General features: G+C 55.5%; 1 protein-coding gene across 1 annotated transcript in view; it reads right to left on the reverse strand.

The window, feature by feature from the left end:
* Positions 1-16736, reverse strand: part of SLC9A8 (solute carrier family 9 member A8) — a 261909-nt gene extending 245173 nt beyond the window's left edge. The window contains exons 1-3 of the mRNA XM_056108471.1: positions 16641-16736; positions 14134-14312; positions 3823-3903 (exon numbers count right to left, since the gene is read on the reverse strand). Coding sequence (XP_055964446.1) covers positions 3823-3903; positions 14134-14312; positions 16641-16666 — 286 coding nt within the window. The 5' untranslated portion in view covers positions 16667-16736. The remainder of the gene's footprint in view (positions 1-3822; positions 3904-14133; positions 14313-16640) is intronic.
* Positions 16737-20027: the final 3291 nt, after the last annotated feature.

Genomic DNA, 20027 nt, shown 5'->3' on the forward strand with positions numbered 1-20027 from the left:
TTCCCAGCACCCCATATGGTCCCCTGAGCACCGCCAGGAGCAATTCCTGAGTGCATGAGCCAGGAGTAACCCCTGAGCATCGCAGGGTGTGACCCAAAAAGAAAAAAAAAGTTTCCTTTTTAAAAAACTGCCCTGGGGGCTGGAGCAACAGCACAGCGGATAGGGCGCTTGCCTTGCATGAGGCCGACCTGGGTTCGATTCCCAGCATCCCATATGGTCCCCCCCCCCCCCCCCAGCACCACCAGGAGTGATTCCTGAGTGCAGAGCCGGGAGGAACCCCTAAGCATTGCTGGGTGTGACCCCCCCAAAAAAAATACTGCCCTGATGAGCCAGAGCCTGAGAGAGAATACGGTGGGAAGGTGGGGTGCGTACCTTGCACATGGCTGACTGGGGTTTGAACGCGGCACCCATGTGGGCCCCTGAGCCTTGTCAGGAGTGATCCCAAAGTACAGAGCCAGGAGTAAGCCCTGAACACTGCCAGGTGAGGTCCAAAACCCAACCCCAACCCCACCCAACCCGAGGGCCTGGAGCCCCTCTTGGGCTCAGGGGTGCTGGGGGCCGGGTGGTACCAGGGAGCAGCCTGAGACACTCCAGCCTCTGACTCTGACACTGGGAAGTCAGATCTCCCCTTCCTCCCGCCAATGTGATCCTGCTCTGGGCCAGCAGGGAGTGGGCAGGACAGGGATTTCATTTCCACTGCTCCCGAGTCTTATCCCAAACACATGCAGTGAATCGACATCAGGACAGTGCAAATAAACGTGAACATGACTCACGCCATGGAAAGAATAACAAAAAGAAAAATTTTAACCTGATATAAAAACAGTGAGATTGTTAAGGATTTTTTTTTCCTATACAGCTGTTTATACAAAAAACAAGGTTAATGTTTTCAAAAAGTCTCCAATTCCATAAACTTTAGAAAGGATCTGAAAGCTCTCAGCAGGGGCCAGAGAAATATCTGGAGAACTTCAGGGCCTGGGCTGGGGTGTGCTCCAGCGGCAGAGCCCGGGCACAGCAGGGGCCTGGGACCCCCAAGTATGGGCGTGCCGCAGAGCCCAGGAAGGCAAGGAGGGTTCATTCAAGGACCCCCCCACTCAAGGATCACAGGGATCTCCGCACTAAAGAATCACTCAAGGATTTCCCACACTAAAGGATCACAAGGATCCCCACACTACAGGCAGCTCAGATAGTACCAAATAAAGGGTGTAGGAAGATCCGCCCAGAATGGGAGATGTGTGCTGAAAGACTATAGACCGAACATGATTGCCACTCAATGCCTCTGTTGCAAACCACAACACCCAAAAGGAGAGAGAGAACAAAAGGGAGTGCCCTACCACAGAGGCAGGGTGAGGTGGGGGGATGGGGGGTGGGAGGGATACTGGGATCATTGGTGGTGGAGAATGGGCACTGGTGGAGGGATGGGTACTCGATCATTGTATAATTGAAATCCAAGCACAAAAATTTGTAAGTCTACAACTGTACCTCATGGTATTTCACTAATAAAAAATAAAGAAATAAATAAAAGGAACACTGCACTGTCCTCCCGTTGTTCATCGATTTGCTCGAGCAGGCCCAGTAACGTCTCCATTGTGAGACTTCTTGTTACCGTGTTTGGTATTATCAAATACGCTACGGGGAGCTTGCCAGGTTTTGCCATGTGGGCGAGATACTCTCGGTAGCTTGCCGGGCTCTCCGAGAGGGGCAGAGGAATCAAACCTGGCTCGGCCAGGCTGGCCGCGTGCAAGGCAAACGCCCTATCCCTCCACATTAAAAAAAAAAAAAAAAGTATAGACAAAATCACCAAGAAATCTGTACTGATATATTTCTCTTTCATCACCAGATGTATCACTGCTATTTTGGGGAAGGACTGAGAAAGTATGACAAACTATTAAAAAACAAAAAAACAAAACAAAACAAAATAAAAAAGAACACCCCCCCCCACACACACACACACACTCAAGAATCACTCAAGGATCACCAAGCACAGCGGCACAGCCCCAGGGCACAGAAAGCTCCCAAGAAACAGTGGTAATAATAGGGAAACCTTAATCTCATCAGTGGGCAAGTGCAGACTGGTAAAGCAATTACCAGAGAACAGCCGAGGGAGGCTCTGGCTGGCTCGGTTCCTTATCTTGCCTTAAGCATCCTACCCACAGCGTAATCTTGATTTTACTAGGACAGTGAAGTCAGCGCCTCACTTCTTCCTTCCCTAACCACTTCAAGGAACATGCCCGTAAGCTCAGACCTGCTCTAAGTAGAGGCTAATTGTCTTCCCAGTTAACTGCCCGGGAAACAAAAGAGGTGGAGGGGGCCCAAGAAAGCCATGGGCCTCTGGCCAAGGTGCAGGGGTGGGGCCGGCAGAGCTGAAGTGGTGGTGGTGGTGGGGGTGGGGCTGCCTCTTCGGCCGGGCATGCCAGCAACTCTCGGACCGGGCCAGCGTCCGGAAGCAAAGCACACATCAGTGGCTTCCAACTTGCTACCCCTGTAGACGCACCGCAGCCTGGGGCCCGGTGAGGACCACCGGAGAAGTCACTCTCTCAGCCACCAAGCAGTCCCAAAGCTGATGGCCAGAGCCCCTCCCGAGAGGCAGGAACCCACGTGCCCTAAAGCCCCAGCCCAGAGAGGGCTGCACCCGCAGGCCCCTCAGAAGGAACAAAGGGCCAGACTACTGGGTTCACCCAGCAACGGGAGCGAACAGCGAACGGCTGGAGGGAAATCTGTAAAACCAACTTTGCCAAAGCCAAAGGTACCTTCTCCACTTCGGAATCACCTGCGCTCGCCAACTCCAAAACGTGGACTATGAAATGGGCACTGGTGGAGGGATGGGTACTTGATCATGGTATAATTGAAACCCAAGCACACAATTTGTAAGTCTACAACTGTACCTCATGGTGTCTCACTAATAAAAATTGAAAAAAAAAAAAAACCCAAAAAAACGCGGACTACGTGACTACGTGACTGCTGCATTCCCTCTCCTTCCCGTCCTTCCTCTCTATTCCCTCCTTCCTTTTCCCCTTCCTTCCCTCCCTTCCTTTTTCATTTATTTTACAAATCAGTAAAACTATTTTCCTTTGCTTCTTGTCCCCGGAAACTAAGGAAGCTTGGGGGCTGGGAACGGGTCCCTGATGCACAGGCGGCAGACCTCAGGGGCAGTGTAAGGCTGCCGGGAAGGGAGGAAGGACCCCCAGGTCTGCAAGGCCCTGCGCTGTGGCCTCCACCTGGCAGTGGGCCATCCCACCACCCGCCCCAGGCTCTTTAGCATCCTAAGCCTCAGGCATCTGCCATCCTGACTCCACCCAGCCATGCCCCAAGAGCGCGCAGCAAGAAGGCAGTGGCGGGCCAGAGCGGATAGCATCGTGGGTAGGGCATTTGCCATGCACGTGGCCAACCCGGGTTCAATCCCCAGCACCCCATATGGTTCCCCAAGTGCTGCCAGGCGTGATTCCTGGGTTCAGAGCCAGAAGTAACTTCTGAGCATCACTGGGTGTGACCCAAAAAGAAAAAAAAAAAAAGAGGGCAGTGGTGTTCTCACTCCACACGTTCTCTACGCAGGTTCTGACGTCTCAGGAGGTGCCGGGCAGCCGTCAGAGTGAGTCACTGCCGGACTCCATGGCTCTTCCCTTCACTGGAGGCTCTCGGCAGAGGCCAACCCGCCGTCCTACCCACACTCAAGGCTCCCCGGAGGACCAGCGGGGACAGAGGCAGTCAGGCACATGTCCCAGCCCAGCGACAGGGACGCCCCCCCACCCCCAGCATCCCAGGGCCCCACGGTGGTTCACTGCGACGGATGGCTCTGAGGGCGGGAGCGCCAGCCAGCGCACTTACCAAGAGAAACCACAGCCACGCTCTCGGGTAGGAAGTGTAATCGGTACCGGATCAGGAGATGCACCAATATGATGCAGATTGCTGTGGAGGAAATCAGATATCATCGTTATACAGGCCGGCTTTGCACGGCAGTCTCCGAGATCAAGGCGACAGGCGCGTCTCAGGTCACCGGGCAGAAGCATCATCTGTATGCCCGACCTTTTCTTTGTTGTTTTTGGTGGGCGGGGTGGGGGGGCACACACAACTGTGCTCAGGGCTGACTCCTGGCTCAGAGCTCAGGGGTCACTCCTGGAGGGTCTTGAGGGACCATATGGGATGCCGAGATTCAAATCTGGGCCGGCCACGTGCAAGGCAAGTGTCCTACCTGCTGTGCTACTGCTCGGGGCCCCCAACCTTTCCCACTTACCCTGAACAGAGTCTTCCTTGCACTTTCTCTAGCTCCCAGACGCTTGGGCATTGTTTTCAGTTTGGGAAGGGTCAACAGGACCTCAAATAGTAACCCCACCCCCACCCCCTTCAGTCCCCCGTCCCGGGCTCTCGGGCTTTACACGTTCATTTAATGTTTTCTCAAACGCCCATGATGCTGAGAAGTGGTGCTCAACATTTCAAAACTCTTCCTGAATAGGAAAGACTCTGAGTGGGACGGAGGAGGTCAATTCCTTCCAGGTGAACGTGGGCAGCGGTGCCTTGACCGCCGTGGCCACTCCCCGCCCCACACAGGAAGTGAGACTGCACCAATGCTCTGATGTGCTGGAAACACACCACGCCAGATGCAGGGCAGAGAGCACCAAGGAGGCACGGCATGACCCTGGCCCTGCACCGAGCTCCCTGAGCCCCGGCGGGAGGACTCCAGAGCACCACTGTGCATGAGCCCAAACAAACGCCCCAAACCCCATCAGATACTAAAGAAAGATAACCGGAGAGATAACCACAGTGGGTGAGGTGCTGCTTTGAATATGCGCAACGTGGGTACGATCCCTGGCACCCCACATAGTCCCCTGAGCCCACAGCCAGGGTATCCCTGAGCACAGAGCCAGCAGTCAGCTCTGAGCACTGCCGGGCGTGAGCCCTAAACCCAAACCAACAAAAACCAATGATGGGGTTCCCCCCCGTGAGTCTGGGGGCTCCCTGGAGACCAGCAGCACCCGAGCACTCACCTAACGCGAACCCCGACAGTCCTTACTTAGACCTGGTGGGACCCACTCTCCCCCTGTCTGAGGCTGAATAAAGTCGCAGCCCTGAGCCCTGCACCCTGGGCACCCAGTTTCCCTCCTCCCCTGCTGCCTTCACACCCAAAACAGGACGTGGGTTTCATTTCCCTCACAGGGCGCTGTCTCGAAGGAAACACAGCCAAACAACGAAAGGATGACTGTGAGAAAGCAAGGTGGGGGGGGGGGGCTGGAGCGATAGCACAGCGGGGAGGGCGTTTCCCTTGCATGCGGCCGATCCCGGTTCGATTCCCAGCAGCCCATAGGGTCCCCTGAGCACCGCCAGGAGTGATTCCTGAGTGCAGAGCCAGGAGTAACCCCTGTGCATCGCTGGGTGTGACCAAAAAAGGAAGGAAGCAAGCAGCACTGGGGGGACCCCCCTCTCGAGTGTAGTTGCCCCAACGCATGGCCGTACGAGGCTCCACAGCGGCCACCTGGCCCATCACCTAGGAGGGTTTCCTGGAAATCAGCGCTGCCTTTTCTCACCCAGGGATGAGTTTAAATGCGGCTCAAGGGCTCGGGAGATAGCCCAGAGGGGAGGGTCTGGACAGAGGGCTGAAAGCACACGAGGCCTGTGGGGGATGAGCATTCCACCCCCCAACACACACACACACACACACACACACACACACACGCACACACACAGCACAGCCTCCTGAAGGCCTTCGAGGTAGACCCGCCAGGCAGAGTCAGAAGCTCCTGAGCATCACCAGGTGTGATCCCCAATGCCAAAAGGAGGTCACGGTCACGGTCCTCCCGTTGTTCATCGATTTTGCTCGAGCGGGCCCAGTAACGTCTCCATCGTGAGACTTGTTGTTACTGTGTTTGGCATATTGAATACGTCACGAGTAGCTTGCCAGGCTCCGCCGAGTGACACGCAAATACAATGCCTGGGATAGAATGCCTGGTCTCTGTCCAGACCCTTCCCTCTGGGCTATCTCCCGAGCCCTTGAGCCTCGTTTACACTCATCCTGGGTGAGAAAAGGCAGCGCTGATTTCCAGCGAACCCTCCTGAGTGATGGGCCAGGTGGCCTGTAACATGACTATGAATGAAAGCAAATTACAGTACAACGGGAAAATAAGATAACGAACAAGGGCCGGCCAGCCGCAGGAGCAGAAATACTAAAGCCCTTCACACCGATAGGGACAGTTTGAAGGGACAGGCCTCGGGGATGCACTGGTGGTGCCCGGAAGTTAAGCAAAGAACAGCTTTAACCCAGCAACGCTGTGCCTGCTGCATCTCCAAGAGAAATCAAGGCTGCGGGCACACAAGTCACCATCTGTGCACAGCGCCACGACTGAGTAGCCAAAAGGTGGTGGTGACCCACATGGTGGCCGCGGAGGAACGCACAGAGAGTGGGACCCAAAGGACCAGGGTTCAGCCACGGAAAGAATCGCCATGCGACCGGGACAGCTGCTGGGGCTCCTCCCGGCGAGCCTCCCGCCCGTCTGGGCTGCAGGGCCCCGGGGAAAGCTTCGGGCCTGGCCTTGGATAGGGGTGAGTAGGCGCCAGGGGACCAGAGATCAACACAGGTTGGTGACCTTGCAATTATGGTGGCTGGGGCTTGAACCGTGGGAAGGCCGCACGGAAGGTACCTGTAAGGCTGACAGCTCTGCCTCTGCTTTAGATCACAAAGGTGCCACACCTGCAGGAAGCCCGCGGAGCCCACGGAGCCATAAGTCGGACCTTCCTCTGCCCCTGACTCTCACGCTTCGCGGGCACCGCGTTCCCTCTGCCCCTATGTAACTGTTGTTATCCCCAGTAAGCTTGGCCACCGACCCATCGGCCTGTGACCCACGCAGGTCTCTCTAGCCAATTCCTCACATACGGGTCTCTGAGCTATCAGCCTTTGACCCATAAACAGTCTCCGTGTTCCCAGGATTCCAGTAGCTGCGTGACAGCGACCAGCCACATGGATGAACCTTGAAAACGTGAAAAAGGGCTGGAGAGATAGCACCGCGGGTAGGGTGTTTGCCTTGCACGTGGCCGACCCGGGTTCGATTCCCAGCATCCCATAGGGTCCCCTGAACACCACCAGGAGTAACTCCTGAATGCATGAGCCAGGAGTTACCCCTGTGCATCGCCGGGTGTGACCCCAAAAAGCAAAAACAAAACAAAACAACAACAAAAAACCCAAAAAGAAAACGTGAAATGAAGGGCAAGAAGACAGAAAAGGCCACCGTTCGGAACCTGCATTTCTATGAAACATCAGGGTTGTCCGTGGCGGAGCCGGTGACCCACTGTACGCCTCACATGGCAAGGTGCATGCCCGCCTGCTGAAATGCACCCCCCGCTGGAACGTTAGAACAGGCCGACATCTAGAGACGAAAGCAGAACCGTACCTACCTGAGGCTGGGGGACTTGGGAGGCAGGGTTGGGCAGTGACCGTTTTTAGTAAGTAGTGGGTGTCCTCTTCTTCAGGGGCTGGGCAACACCCAGCAGTGTTCGGGGAATACTGCTCACTCTGCCTTCAGGGGTCACTACTGGCTAAGTGTGGGGACTCTTCTTGGCTCTATGCTCAGAGTGACCCCTTGGTGGTGCTCAGGGGCCATATGTCATGTATGTGTCCGATTGTGTGTGTATGTGTGGGGGGGCGGGTTACAAATCAGAACCAAGGTCAGCCTCGTGCAAAGTAAGTGCCTTAACCCCTGGTTATCTCTTTGGCCCTCCAGGGTTGGTTTCATCTTGGAGTGGTAAGAATGCTCTGGAATCAGCTAGGGACGATGGTTGCACACTGAAAACACTAAATGAATCCTACACTGTGGAGGCGGGTGTCTGGGGCTACTCCAGGCTCTGTGCTCAGGACTGAGCCCGGGTCATGCTCGGGGCACCCTACGTGGTCCCAGGGATTCAAACTTGGGTAGCAGACACTGCAGCTGTAAAGGGTTCCTTCCCTCCTGTACTACCTCTCCAGCCAGGAACTGTAAACTTTAAAACGGTTCAAATGGTAAATTTTTTATGTTTATGTTTATTTTATTTTTTCCCCATTTTTTTATAATTTTATTTATTAAATCACTGTGAGAACGAAAGCTTTCAAAGCTACAAAGTTACAAAGCTTTCAGATTTAAGTCTCGGTCATACTGTTATGTTTATTTTACCATTCTTTGAGATAGATTAAAAAAAACGATGTCTCAGATATTCTGAGATAAAAAAAAAAGGGCAAGTTACAGGGGCTGGAGAGACAGTACAGTGGGTAAGGCACTTGTCATGGGTTCCATCCCTGGCATATGGTCCCCTGACTATGGCCGCAAGTGATCCCTGAGCACAGAGCCAGGAATAAACCTGGAGCAAAATGGGTGTGGCCCCAAACCAACCCCCCCAAGAGGGGCAGATTACATTTATAGAAAAGCAAATACCTATATGTATGTGTATACACAATTTTTCACATGTATGTTTGTATATGTGTGTGTGTGTGTGTGTGCGCGTACATACCTACAAGTATAGGTATTTTCCAAGTACCCATAGACACAGCAAGAAGAGATTTAAAAACTACTGTGTGGTATGCCACAAGACAACACACATCTAGTTTTTCACACTGGAAGTAATCATTATGGAAAACTTGTTAAAGCACACATGTACCCTATTAATAACTCCATTTAAGTTAATAGCTCATAACTGCCTATGTTTAAATGATGCTGACTGGTAACTGGAATGCAAGTCACTGGCACTGATGCCAAGTAGGCCCTGCGGGGATAAAGGTCACCCAGGCTGGACACACAGTGGCTTCAAGTTTCTCCAAGCCAAAGCAACTAGACTTTGGGTGCCCCTTCTCAACGAAAGGGGACGCTTTTGATGGCCAACGAGAGGCCAAAGTAACAGTTTCATTTGTTGCAACTAAAATAGTGAACAAAAGCATAATGGGCCGGAGCACAGCCTCAGGCTCGGCCCCAGGCCCTGCCAGGCTCTCTGGGCACTGGGCCAGGAGTGGCTCCGTGTACCACTGAGTATGTGGCCCTGACCCTCAAAAAAGTTGGGGGGGGGAGGAAAATCAATGTTTTCCATGTTAGGAGTTTCTGAAGTCTAGAATAAATTATGAACTAGTTTCCCTCAATTCACTATGGCTTATTTAATGAATTAGAAAGTTGCCAATGAGCAGTATTTTTTTTTTATTTTATTCTCTGATTTCATTGTTTGGATGGTCTAATCAGGAGTAAATGGACGAGATATACCGCCTTTGGCATGGTACTATAAAACAGAGGGGAAAAGAACTGCAGGGCTGATCCAGCACTGAGTTAGCCCAGGGGGACTGGATCTCGGGCACGAGGCGGGCAGAGGCGCACCAGGAGCCCAGGGCTCTTCTCACCCACACTGGTGGCCCGAGAAAGCGCCTAGCTTGGGGCTGGAGCGATAGCACAGGGGATAGGGAATAGCATTTGCCTTGCACACGGCTGACCCGGGTTCAATTCCCAGCATCCCATAGGGTCCCCCAGCACTGTCAGGAGTCATTCCTGAGTGCAGAGCCAGGAGTAACCCCTGAGCATCGTCAGGTGTGACCTAAAAAGAAAAAAAAAAAAAAAAGAAAGCACCCAACTTCGGGGCTGGTCTCATGGAGGCCAAGCAAGCCCCGCAGTAGGTTGTCCCAGCTCCAAAGCCCCTGAAGTGAACAGCCACAGTATGTGTCTGCATGACACCCCCAAACATCAGAGAGCCACAGAGCCACAACCCAGGAGGCTGGAGTCGAAGGCCACCAAGCCCCGGGAGTGACAACTGGGACACGAGAGGCCCATCGCGCACCTCACAGCTCTGGAACGCTGCAGGCTGTGACTTTAACGATGCCGTTACGAGAGATCTAGGTTGTGACAAGCGATGTAAAGTCAGTCAATGAGAGCGGGCTCCGGGACACCACGGGAGGGAAGGGCACAGTGGAGGGGGCGCTGGTGCTGGGATACCCGATACCTGAAACAGCCGCACTGTGAACAACCTGGTACATCACGGCAGGCAAATAAAGTTTCATGGAAAAAACCCAACGGCCAAACCACACACCCACAGAGAACACAACCGCGCACGCGTGCTGGAAGAGGAAGCCTGGGCAGGCCGGCCGAGGAGCAGCCTGCAGCCGTGCTCCCCGCAGGGGGTCACCATTGACCCCCAGTGCGCTGGGCTGGGGTCGGGGGGCAGCTGCAGGTTCAGGAGTCCCGTGGGACTCACGGCAGGACCCTTCTCACTGTTCACAGGAAGATTTCCCAAGGGTGCTGGGGGATTTTTTTTTCTCCCCACGAAGCAGAGGGCGGGAGGGCTGAAGCGACAGCACAGCGGGGAGGGAGTTTGCCTTGCACGTGGCCGATTCAGGTTCGATTCCCAGCCTCCCATAGGGTCCCCTGAGCACTGCCAGGAGTAATTCCTGAATGCATGAGCCAGGAGGAACCCCTGTGCAATGCCGGGTGTGACTCAAAAAAGAAAAGAAAAAATGTAACTAAGCAAAGGGCGGGAGACCAAACGCAAGGTGCAGCCTAGAATCCAGATGTCTGACCTGTCTGAAGTGAGACCGTGAAAGAGAGAAACAAGCACTTTCAGGCGGCTCAGCCCTGCCTGGCCCAGAGATTTATTAACATGGGGCAGGATTTTGCTGAGATTAAAGGGCACAGCATAGAAACCTGTTTTATGGTCTCCTGCACCAGCTAATCTTCAACACTCCACACCCTGAAAATTGCCCTGAAAGTCTTACTATTCTTTTCACTCTCCCATGAAAAAAAAAGCGATCACAAGGAAAAAAAAAAAAAGAGTACCAACCACAAGGAGCCGAGAACAATGTAAACTGGCTGATCGGGTTGCTTGGGGCGATGCGGGGAGGGTTATTTCCCAACCGAGGAAAGGAAAGAATGCCTTTGTGTGCAACTCTCAAGACAAAGAGAGAAACAGAGGGTCCCGGACTGTTGGGGTAACCTGGGCAGGAGAAGGCAACCACATCTAGACTGACGGGGTGGGAGAATGGGCAGGGCAGGGCCGGAGGAACGCCAAGGGCCGAGAGTGAGCTTTGTGGGCAGGTTGGCTGCCTGGCACCGCACGGTCGCCCAAACATGTCAGGAGCACAGGACAGGGAGCGTCAGAACAGAACCAGGAGTAAAAGCACCACCATGTGTGGGCCTCCCCCATAACCAACCACCCGGGCACACTCAAGTCACGAGGAACACAGTACGACTGTGGTTTGTGCAACTTTGAACAGGTAAGTATCTTTGAAACTATGAGGGGGGCCAGAGGGATGGTTTGATGGGCTGAGCACACGCTTTGCAGGCAGGAGGCCCGGGTTCGATCCCCATCCCGCAGGGTCCCCTGAGCAAGGTCAGGGCTGACCTCCAAGGACCCAGGCAGGAGAAGCCCTTGAGCACTGTCGTCAGGAGCACTGTCAGGCCCTGGGTTCAATCCTGCGCATCCCAGATGCCCCCGGCAGCTGGCACACATGTCCTGCCTCGTCAAAGCACAGCAGGCGTGAGGCCCCCGCAGCAGTAAACCAACAAGCAAACAGCAAATAATTCTGCAAGAATGAGTGAGTGTTACTAAAGGAACGAGAGAGCAAAAGGGAATGCCCTGCCACAGAGGCGGGGTGGGGTGGGGGATGGGGGGGGTGGGGTGGGAGGGCTACTGGGCTCATTGGTGGTGGAGAATGGGCACTGGTGGAGGGATGGGTACTCGATCATTGTATAACTGACACCCAAGCACGGAAGTTTGTAAGTCTACTACTGTACCTCATGGTGTTTCACTAAAAAAGAGGAAACAAAAAGAATGAGTGTTAACAATTTAAATGAAAAAAATTTCAAGAGGACTGGCACTGTAATTCAGTGGGGAGGGCACTTGCCTTGCATGTAGCCAATTGGGGCTCAATTCCTGACATCCCGTCTGGTCCCCAGAGCTCCACAAGTGACCCATCAGCCAGGAATAAGCCCCCAGCACTGCCGAGTGTGGCCCCAAGACAAAATAAATGACAAATATTTCCAGGGGTTCAGGGAATGGGGAGATCGCGTGGGAGCTCCGGGGTGGCTATCTTGTACTGGCAAGGACTCAGGCTTGGTGTCCAGGCTGCTGGGGTGGCCTTAGTAGCCCCTGGAGCCGCAGGGCCCAAGCAAAGCTGCATCGGGCCCTGGGCAGTGGCCGACTGGCCACATATCCCCAAGAGTGACCCCCACATGTAAGAAACCAACGATCTACAGTGCTTATGATACATACATGTGATCACACACAAGTCTTTTAACCTGTCAGATGATACATTTTGACTGTTTCAATGTAAATGTAAAATAAATTCTTTTCCGCACAAAACCATGCTAGCCACCAGAAAATCACTCTAACTGGGACCGGAGCAACAGCACAGCAGGCAGGGTGCTGCCCCTGCACGCGGCCGGCCCACGTTTGCTCCCAGGCATCCCACCCAGTCCCTGAGCCTGCCGGGAGTGTGCCCTGAGCACAGCTGGGTGTGGTCCAGAAACAATCAGATCCCTTCAATCCAGTTGTACTTTTTACTCTTTTGAAGAGAAAAAAAAAAAGAGAGAGAGACTGAATCTAACTAGAATTATGACGCAGGAGCATCAGAGAAAACTAGAAAATACAAACATGCTAAATTCACATTTCAACCACAGTTTGGACTTGGGTCCAATTCAAAGCTATTTCCCGGTTGGAAAGTTGACCCAAGGGGGTGCTCCAGCTGCACGGTGCGAGGGTGAGGTGTGTGTGTCCCCACTCAGATGGCTGTTGGCTACCTACAGGCTCTGGGAAGCATTTCTACCACTGTTACCGAGGTGCTGGATTTACAATCCTGTCAAGCATATTCTTCATGCGCATTTTATCACCTTTAATCTACATGCTGGGCAACCAGGCATCAGACTCCTGTCTTCCTGGTCAACACGGTGCCAACTGCTGCTGCCTCTGGCACCGAGGTCCTTGCCCGTCAGAGGCAGCTCAGGAGATCCTGATCTGAGGACTCCTCTTAAAGGAAGGACACTTGGCACCTGGCATTGGAGACCGGACACTGACGAGGTGCAAGTCACAGCCCAGCGTTGCGGAGACGACAGGGGCCAAGGAGGATCAGGAGCCAGGGCTCAGCAAAAGGGCAACCAAGAACTTTTTTTTTTAAACCAGGGTTGACTCCTGGCTCAGTGCTCAAGAACCACTCCTGGCAGGACAGGGAGGGACCATTTGTGGTGGTGGTGATAAAACCCAGGTTTGCTGTGTGCAAGGCAAGCGCCCGACCCGCTGTGCGCATCTCTCTGCCCCTCGGGGTGACTGACCCTTCACTCAGCAGCAAAAAACTTTTCTACACAATGGAACTGTCGCAGTGTCCTCCCGTTGTTCATCGATTTGCTCGAGCGGGCTCAGTAACGTCTCCATCGTGAGACTTGTTGTTACTGTGTTTGGCATATCGAATACGCCACGGGGAGCTTGCCAGGCTCTGCCGTGTGGGCAAGATACTCTCGGTAGCTTGCCAGGCTCTCCGAGAGGGAGGAGGAATCGAACCTGGGTCGGCTGGGTCAGCCGTGTGCAAGGCAAACGCCCTACCCACTGTGCTGTGCTATCGCTTCAGCCCACACAATGGAACACAGAAGTATAATAGAGAGACAAAACACTGGCCTGGTCACTCAGACGCCCACCTCCTGCCACCCACCACTCACACACATAGTCCTGAGCGGCCACCCTGGAGGACGTTTGAGGTTCTTTCTGGATAAGTCAGGGGGGCCATCCCCAGCAACCAGGGTCGCTGCCTCGTGCTTAGAGGCCCCCGTGGCGCTGGGGCCCAATCCCGGGACTCCCGTATGCAACAGACACCCTGTAATCCCAGCTCTCCCTGCCCCGACGCTCTCCAGTCATGCTTCCACGGGATGTCTAAGGGATGACACGGGAGGTGTTGAGATCACAGAGCTCTGGTAGCAGAGAAAAGATTCCCGCTGATGTGTGAACGGAGGGCCTGGCGGTGCGGCCAGGCAGGGCATGGGTCTGACCCTGAGGGTGAAGCCCTGGGGCACACAGATCTGACCACATGGGGTGAAGCCCCCAAAGCACACAGGTCTGACCATGTGGGGTGAAGTCCCCCAGGCACACAGGTCTGACCACGTGGCCTCGAGCTCCTGGGCAGTGCATGCACACACAGGGGCAGCAGGCCTGCATCTCAGCATTCACCTAGGACGAGGAGGGTGAAGAAGATGGTCATGCCACTGGACTGCTCCTCCTGCTGGGCCTGCTCCCCCGTCTGCACGGGAAGGATGGGCTTGGCCGGGGTCGGGAGCACCAGCTTCGTGGTGACAATCAGGGTGGTGTGGAAGGTGACATTGGGAACGTCATGAGTCGTGTTGAGGGACCTGTCGGGCACAAGAAAGCAGGGTGGTTAGACAAAGGGAGAGAGGCCCCGAGGACCGACGACGATGCCCACAAACCAGCAAGGAAATCTGGCCAGGGTTTTCCGGAAGCAAGAGCCGGCCAGCCAGCAGTGCTTGGCGGAAAACCGATTGAGGGTGGCTGTAGCAGGAGGCTACCGGGGCCCAGAGCACAGCTCTGAGGGGAAAGGACGGGGAACCGGGCAGAAAGAAACGGCTGCACGTTTGTGGCATTCATGGGGAAGGAGAGCCACACAGCGAGGTCTCTTCATGTTCCAAGACACAGTACTGCCTTTTTTTTTTTTTTTTTTTTGCTTTTTGGGTCACACTGGGCAGTGCACAGGGGTTACTCCTGGCTCTGCACTCAGGAATTACTCCTGGCAATACTCGGGGCACCCTATGGGATGCCGGGGATGCTGGGAATCGAACCCAGGTCGGTTGCGTGCAAGGAAAACGCCCTACCTGCTGTACTATCGCTCCGGCCCCGCACCGTTCCAAGTTTTAATTATTGACTTTTGTTTCTTGGGCTACACCTGGTGGTGCTCAGGGCTCCTGGCTCTGCACTCAGGAATTACTCCTGGTGGTGCTCGGGGGACCCTATGGGATGCTGGAAATCGAACCTGGGTCGGCCCCATGCAAGGCAAATGCCCTCCCTGCTGTGCTATCGCTCCAGCCCCAGTACTGCTTACTTTTATTTCTCTAGTTTGCACCATTTCCCAGGGAGGATTTCCACAAGGTGAAGAAGTCCGTCACCTGGGTTTGCCTAACGGCAGATCCGCTGCCAACTCCCAGCCCGCTCAACAGAACCTTTCCCAGATTTCCAGAGGGAGCCAGTCTCCTCTGCCACCCCTGGCCGCACCCTTCACTCAGCTGCCAGTGGCGCTGGGATTAAAAATCGGTGTGATATTGGCACGGTCCTCGACGCCACTCACACCGCTTGCCACCACGATGGAACATGCAACTTCCCATGAACTCTGAGCCGCCCGAGGCAGCTGTGATCACTTTCCTTTCCGTCCCTGAGTCACTGGGGTCCCGCCAGGCTACCTGACCTGGTGAGTCTCTCAGCCGGCGGCCAAGTCAAACTTGGCCAGCAGGACGGGGGAGCGTTCAAGTGGATTTGCCTTGCCCGGGCTTGATCCCCCCCCACCCCACCCCATATGGTCCCCTGAGCCCAGCCAGAGCGTGGCCCTGAGCGCAGAGCCAGGAGTAAGCCCTGAGCAGCGCCAGGTGTGGCCCAAAGAACAAAGGCCAAGAAGGCCTGGCAGCCCATCTGAGCGCAGCGAGCTACGCCAGCTCTTTTGCTGTGTGCCATGGAGGCCCCGTTTGGTGTCTGGGACACAGCAGTGGGTCCAGAAAGAAGCTGGAGCGAGAGCACAGCGGGGAGGGTGTTTGTCTTGAACGCGGCCGACCAGGGTTCGATTCCCAGCATCCCATAGGGTCCCCCGAGCACTGCCAGGAGTGATTCCTGAGTGCAGAGCCGAGAGCAACCCCTGTGCATCAGAGGGTGTGATGCAAAAAGGACCCCAGGGACCAAGAGGGGGTCTGGGAAGTTGTCAGCCTGAAGGGAGGGGCAGAGAGGAGGGGGTGTCCTGGGAATTCTGACATTGGACAAATACAGACCTGGCCTCTGTAAGAGGCCACCAGCTGTTATAGTGACCAGAGCCCCTATAGTGACCAGGTGCCCAGGGGTCACCCCCAGCCCCCTCGCCTTCTACGCCGGCAATCCTGCCTTTCTGCCGCTCCGAGGCGCTCCAGCCCTCTGGTCTCCTCCAAGGTGCCCAGGGCGGGCGCCCCCGGCTCCCTAAGTGACCCAAGCCGGCCCCCTCGGAGCCCTCAGACCCTCGGGTCCCCTCCCCGGGATGCAAGCCCGGAGGGCTGCCGGACGTCAGCTCCCTCCTCCACCTCGTGCCCAGGGCTTTTCAGAGTCCTCTGGCCAACACGGGACAGGACAATGAATGAATGAACGAATGAATGGGTGAATGAACAGAGGGGTGGATGGATGGACGGACGGATGGATGACACTGCGTGGCGAGAGCCGCGAGAACGGATCTTTACAGTGGGGGAGGAGATGGGCTAGGGAGGGGCTGGGGGGGCTTCCTGGAGGCGGCGGCGGCGGCGTTGACAGGCACACCCGCCAATGGGCTGAGCCCGGCCGCTGCCCCCGCGGCCCCCGGGCCGGCCCGGCTCCCCCGCCCCCCGCAGGCCCGAAGGCACCGGGAGCTCCGCCCTCCGAGGGCGAAGGGCGGCCGAGGCGCCCTCCGGCCCCGCCAGGCCCGGCCCCGAGGCCTCCGCCCCCGGGAAAAGCCCACTCACTCCTCTTCCGCCATCTTCTCCCCCATCCTGCGCAGCCTCCGAGACGAGACCACCGAGTTCAGGGCCGCGGGGCTAGCGGGGCCCGCGCTAGCTTCCGGCTTCCGCTTGCGGGCGCGGCCGCGCGGGCCGGCGGGCGGTGGGCGGGGCCCCGGCGCGGGCTGGCGGCCCCTCCGGCCGGCCGTCTCTATGGCGGCGCCCCGTGGCTGTGGCGGCCCCTCCGGCCGGCCGTCTCTATGGCGGCGCCCCGTAGCTGTGGCGGCCCCTCCGGCCGGCCGTCTCTATGGCACGAGGGTGGGCGGAGGTCCCGGGAGCTGAGCTCAGGCCCCACGAGGTTCCCGTGTGTGACCCCCTCGCCGAGGCCGCGGCATCTGGGGGACGAGGGCTTGCTGCGTCCTCTCCCGTGGGTGCCCAGGCCCCCGCGGGGGTCCCCCGACCCCCGTGCAGAGGGACCGAGGCCCCGGGCTCTGCAGAACCGCGCGTGGCGGTGGCCGCGGTGGTCAGGGGTCGAGGGAGCGTCCCGGGGCCCGGACGTGGAGGCGCGGGACCCCAGCCCGCGGCGGCTGACCCCGGTGGACGGGCCCCCGCAGCTGCCCCGGCCCCGGGGACCTGCACGCCCGGCAGCCCCCTCCCTTCTGCTGCTGCCGCCCCTTCCGAGGGGCGCCCTGCCCGGAGCCGGAGCCGCAGCCCCCCGCCCTGCATTTCACATCATGCTCCGTCTCCCCGGGAGCCCCCTGGCTCGCTCTTCCCTCCTCGTGGGCCTCCCTGGCCGCTTTCCCTGTCCCTAACGCTGCCACCGGCCTCCCGACTTAAAACTCACGAGTTGCTTTTTTCCTTCCTGAGTTACTTACTCTTTCTGTAGGACAGCGACCGAATTACTATATTTAACTTAAAAAAAGAAAAAAAAGAAATTGATATTGCCCATCTCCCTTCTCCAGGGTACAAACTTCCGAACTCAGGGAGGTTTGTCTTTTTTTTTTTTTTTGCTTTTTAAAGGGTCACACCTGGCGATAAACGGGTTACTCCTGGGTGTGCACTCAGGAATTATCCCTGGCAGTGCTCAGGGGACCCTATGGGATGCTGGGAATCAAACCCGGGTCGATGGCGTGCAAGGCAAACGCCCTACCCGCTGTGCTATTGCTCCAACCCTGAGGTTTGTCTGTTTTGTCCTGTTTTTGAGCCAGACCCTTTGGTGCTCAGGGCTGACACCTAGCTCTGGGCTCAGGGATCAGCCCCCTACGGGGTCCTGGGATCAGACCCAGGCCTTTCATGGGCCCTGCAAGTGCTATCCCCGCAGTCCTATCGCTCCGTCCCTTGTTTCTTGTTTTTGTTGTCTGCATTTGGGGTAATGTTTCGAGGTGCTCAGGGCTTGCTCCTGGCTCTGTGCTCAGGGATCAGCCGTAGCTGCGCCCAGGGGACCCCTGTGAGGGGCTGGGAATATTGCAAGGCAAGGTACTCCCTGTCACCCAGTGTCATCTCCAGTGCCTAGGACAAACATCAGGTACTCTGAGCAAAAGGAGAAAGAACACTGAATGCAGAAATGAGTTCGCTCTAAAGAGATTCATTCATTCAGGAAAGAGGCCGGGATCCCTTTGGCCACTTGTGGCTGGGCCTTGGGTGTTGGGAGTGGCGGGCCTCTGCAGGAACTGGGCAGGAGCCATGCCACTTTGGATTAATCGGGTACTGGGCGGGGGCTGGAGCCTGGCATCCGACAGAAAGGAAATCCAGCCTGACATCAGGCTGGGGCCAGGAGTTGCTGGGTGGGAGGAGCCTGGCGGGGCCCCCCCGGCCCTGTTCCACTCCAGCCTCGCTGAGGGCTGTTGGCAGAACCGATTCAAAGAATGCACCGAGGATCCGACAGTTTATGGAGTCCTTCCTGGAGGTGTGGTGCGGGACTATTGCTTCCTTCATTCCTGTGGGTTCTTTTGAGGTAGAGACGCTCCTACTTCATGAACCGCAGTGTGGAAACCTCAAGTGCCTTGACCGCGCCAGCAGCCACTGGAGGCGGGGTCCACCGGGGCGTTTGCTGTCCCACAACGGCTTGTTTTCTCACCTCTCTGGCACCGAAATGGGGCTGCTGCCAGGGCACACCCTCCTTGAGTCCTGAGCTGGACCGGAACACGCCGGTCTGTCTGTAAGCACAGTGCTGACCCTGCTGATTCTCTTTGTTTGGTATCTGGTGATGCTCAGGGAGACAACATGGGGTGTCGGGGATCAAACTCAGGTTCAACTGCAGGCAAGGGCAAGTGCCTTAGCCGCTGTACTCTTCTCTCTGGTTCCTGAATTCCTCTTCTTCAATACAAGCAGAAAAACAAAGAATGAATCCGGGGCTGGAGCGATAGCACAGCAGGTAGGGCGTTTGCCTTGCACACGGCCGACCCGGGTTCGATTCCCAGCATCCCATAGGGTCCCCTGAACACCGCCAGGAATAACTCCTGAGTGCAGAGCCAGGAGTAATGCCTGTGCATCGCCAGGTGTGACCCAAAAAGAAGAAAAAAAAAGAATCCTCTGAGCATACCTGCGCCCTTCTATGAGAAAAGGAGAGCAGAATAGAGAAAATTAATCACAGAGAAGACAATGCAAGGAGGAAGTAAAGAAACAAAAACAACTTTTCAGAGAGTTGGAAACTATGAAGCAAGAGCATGATCTGTTTTTTTTTAAACAATGTTTTAAAAATAAAAAGGGACATATGGCCATTTAAAGCATGACTAGAGATGGATTGAAAATGCAATGAAAGGGTGGAAGGTAAATTTGAGTTTGTCTCGGGACCTGGGACAAGACAAAGACAGAAAATAGAAAAGCTAGGACGTTTAGGTGTTAGTAAAGACAAAAAGACATCTGAAATATAGGCATTTTACACTGAGAAATTGGGCACAGTCATCAATGAAATATCCTTTTTGTTTTTGTTTTTGTTTTTTTTTTGGGTCACACCCGGCGATGCACAGGGGTTACTCCTGGCTCTGCACTCAGGAATCTCTCCTGGCGGTGCTCAGGGGACCATATGGGATGCTGGGAATTGAACCCAGGTTGTTCGCGTGCAAGGCAAACACCCTACCCGCTGTGCTATCCGCTCCAGCCCCCATCAATGAAATATCTTATGAAACATCTCCAGGATTAAAGAACATGTGTTTCCAGATCAGCAAATTTTACAAAGTGCCTAACATGTATAAAATGACCTGAGGCTGGACCGAAGAGACGGGCAAACTGCTTCCTTTTTTATGCAGAAGTGCTTATTTTTTACGCTGAGTGCATCCTTTTTTTTTTTTTTATGCAGAAGCGATTACCAGATGGTCAGACTTCTTTGTCAAGGTCATGAACGATCGGTTTGAGGCCCTCCATGTTCCCGGAGCGAAGAGATGCCATTGGGCTACACTAGCACGCGACAGGGAC

This window comes from Sorex fumeus, unplaced genomic scaffold, assembly GCF_029834395.1.
Source record: "Sorex fumeus unplaced genomic scaffold, SorFum_2.1 ptg000213l, whole genome shotgun sequence".
NCBI classification, from domain to species: domain Eukaryota; kingdom Metazoa; phylum Chordata; class Mammalia; order Eulipotyphla; family Soricidae; genus Sorex; species Sorex fumeus.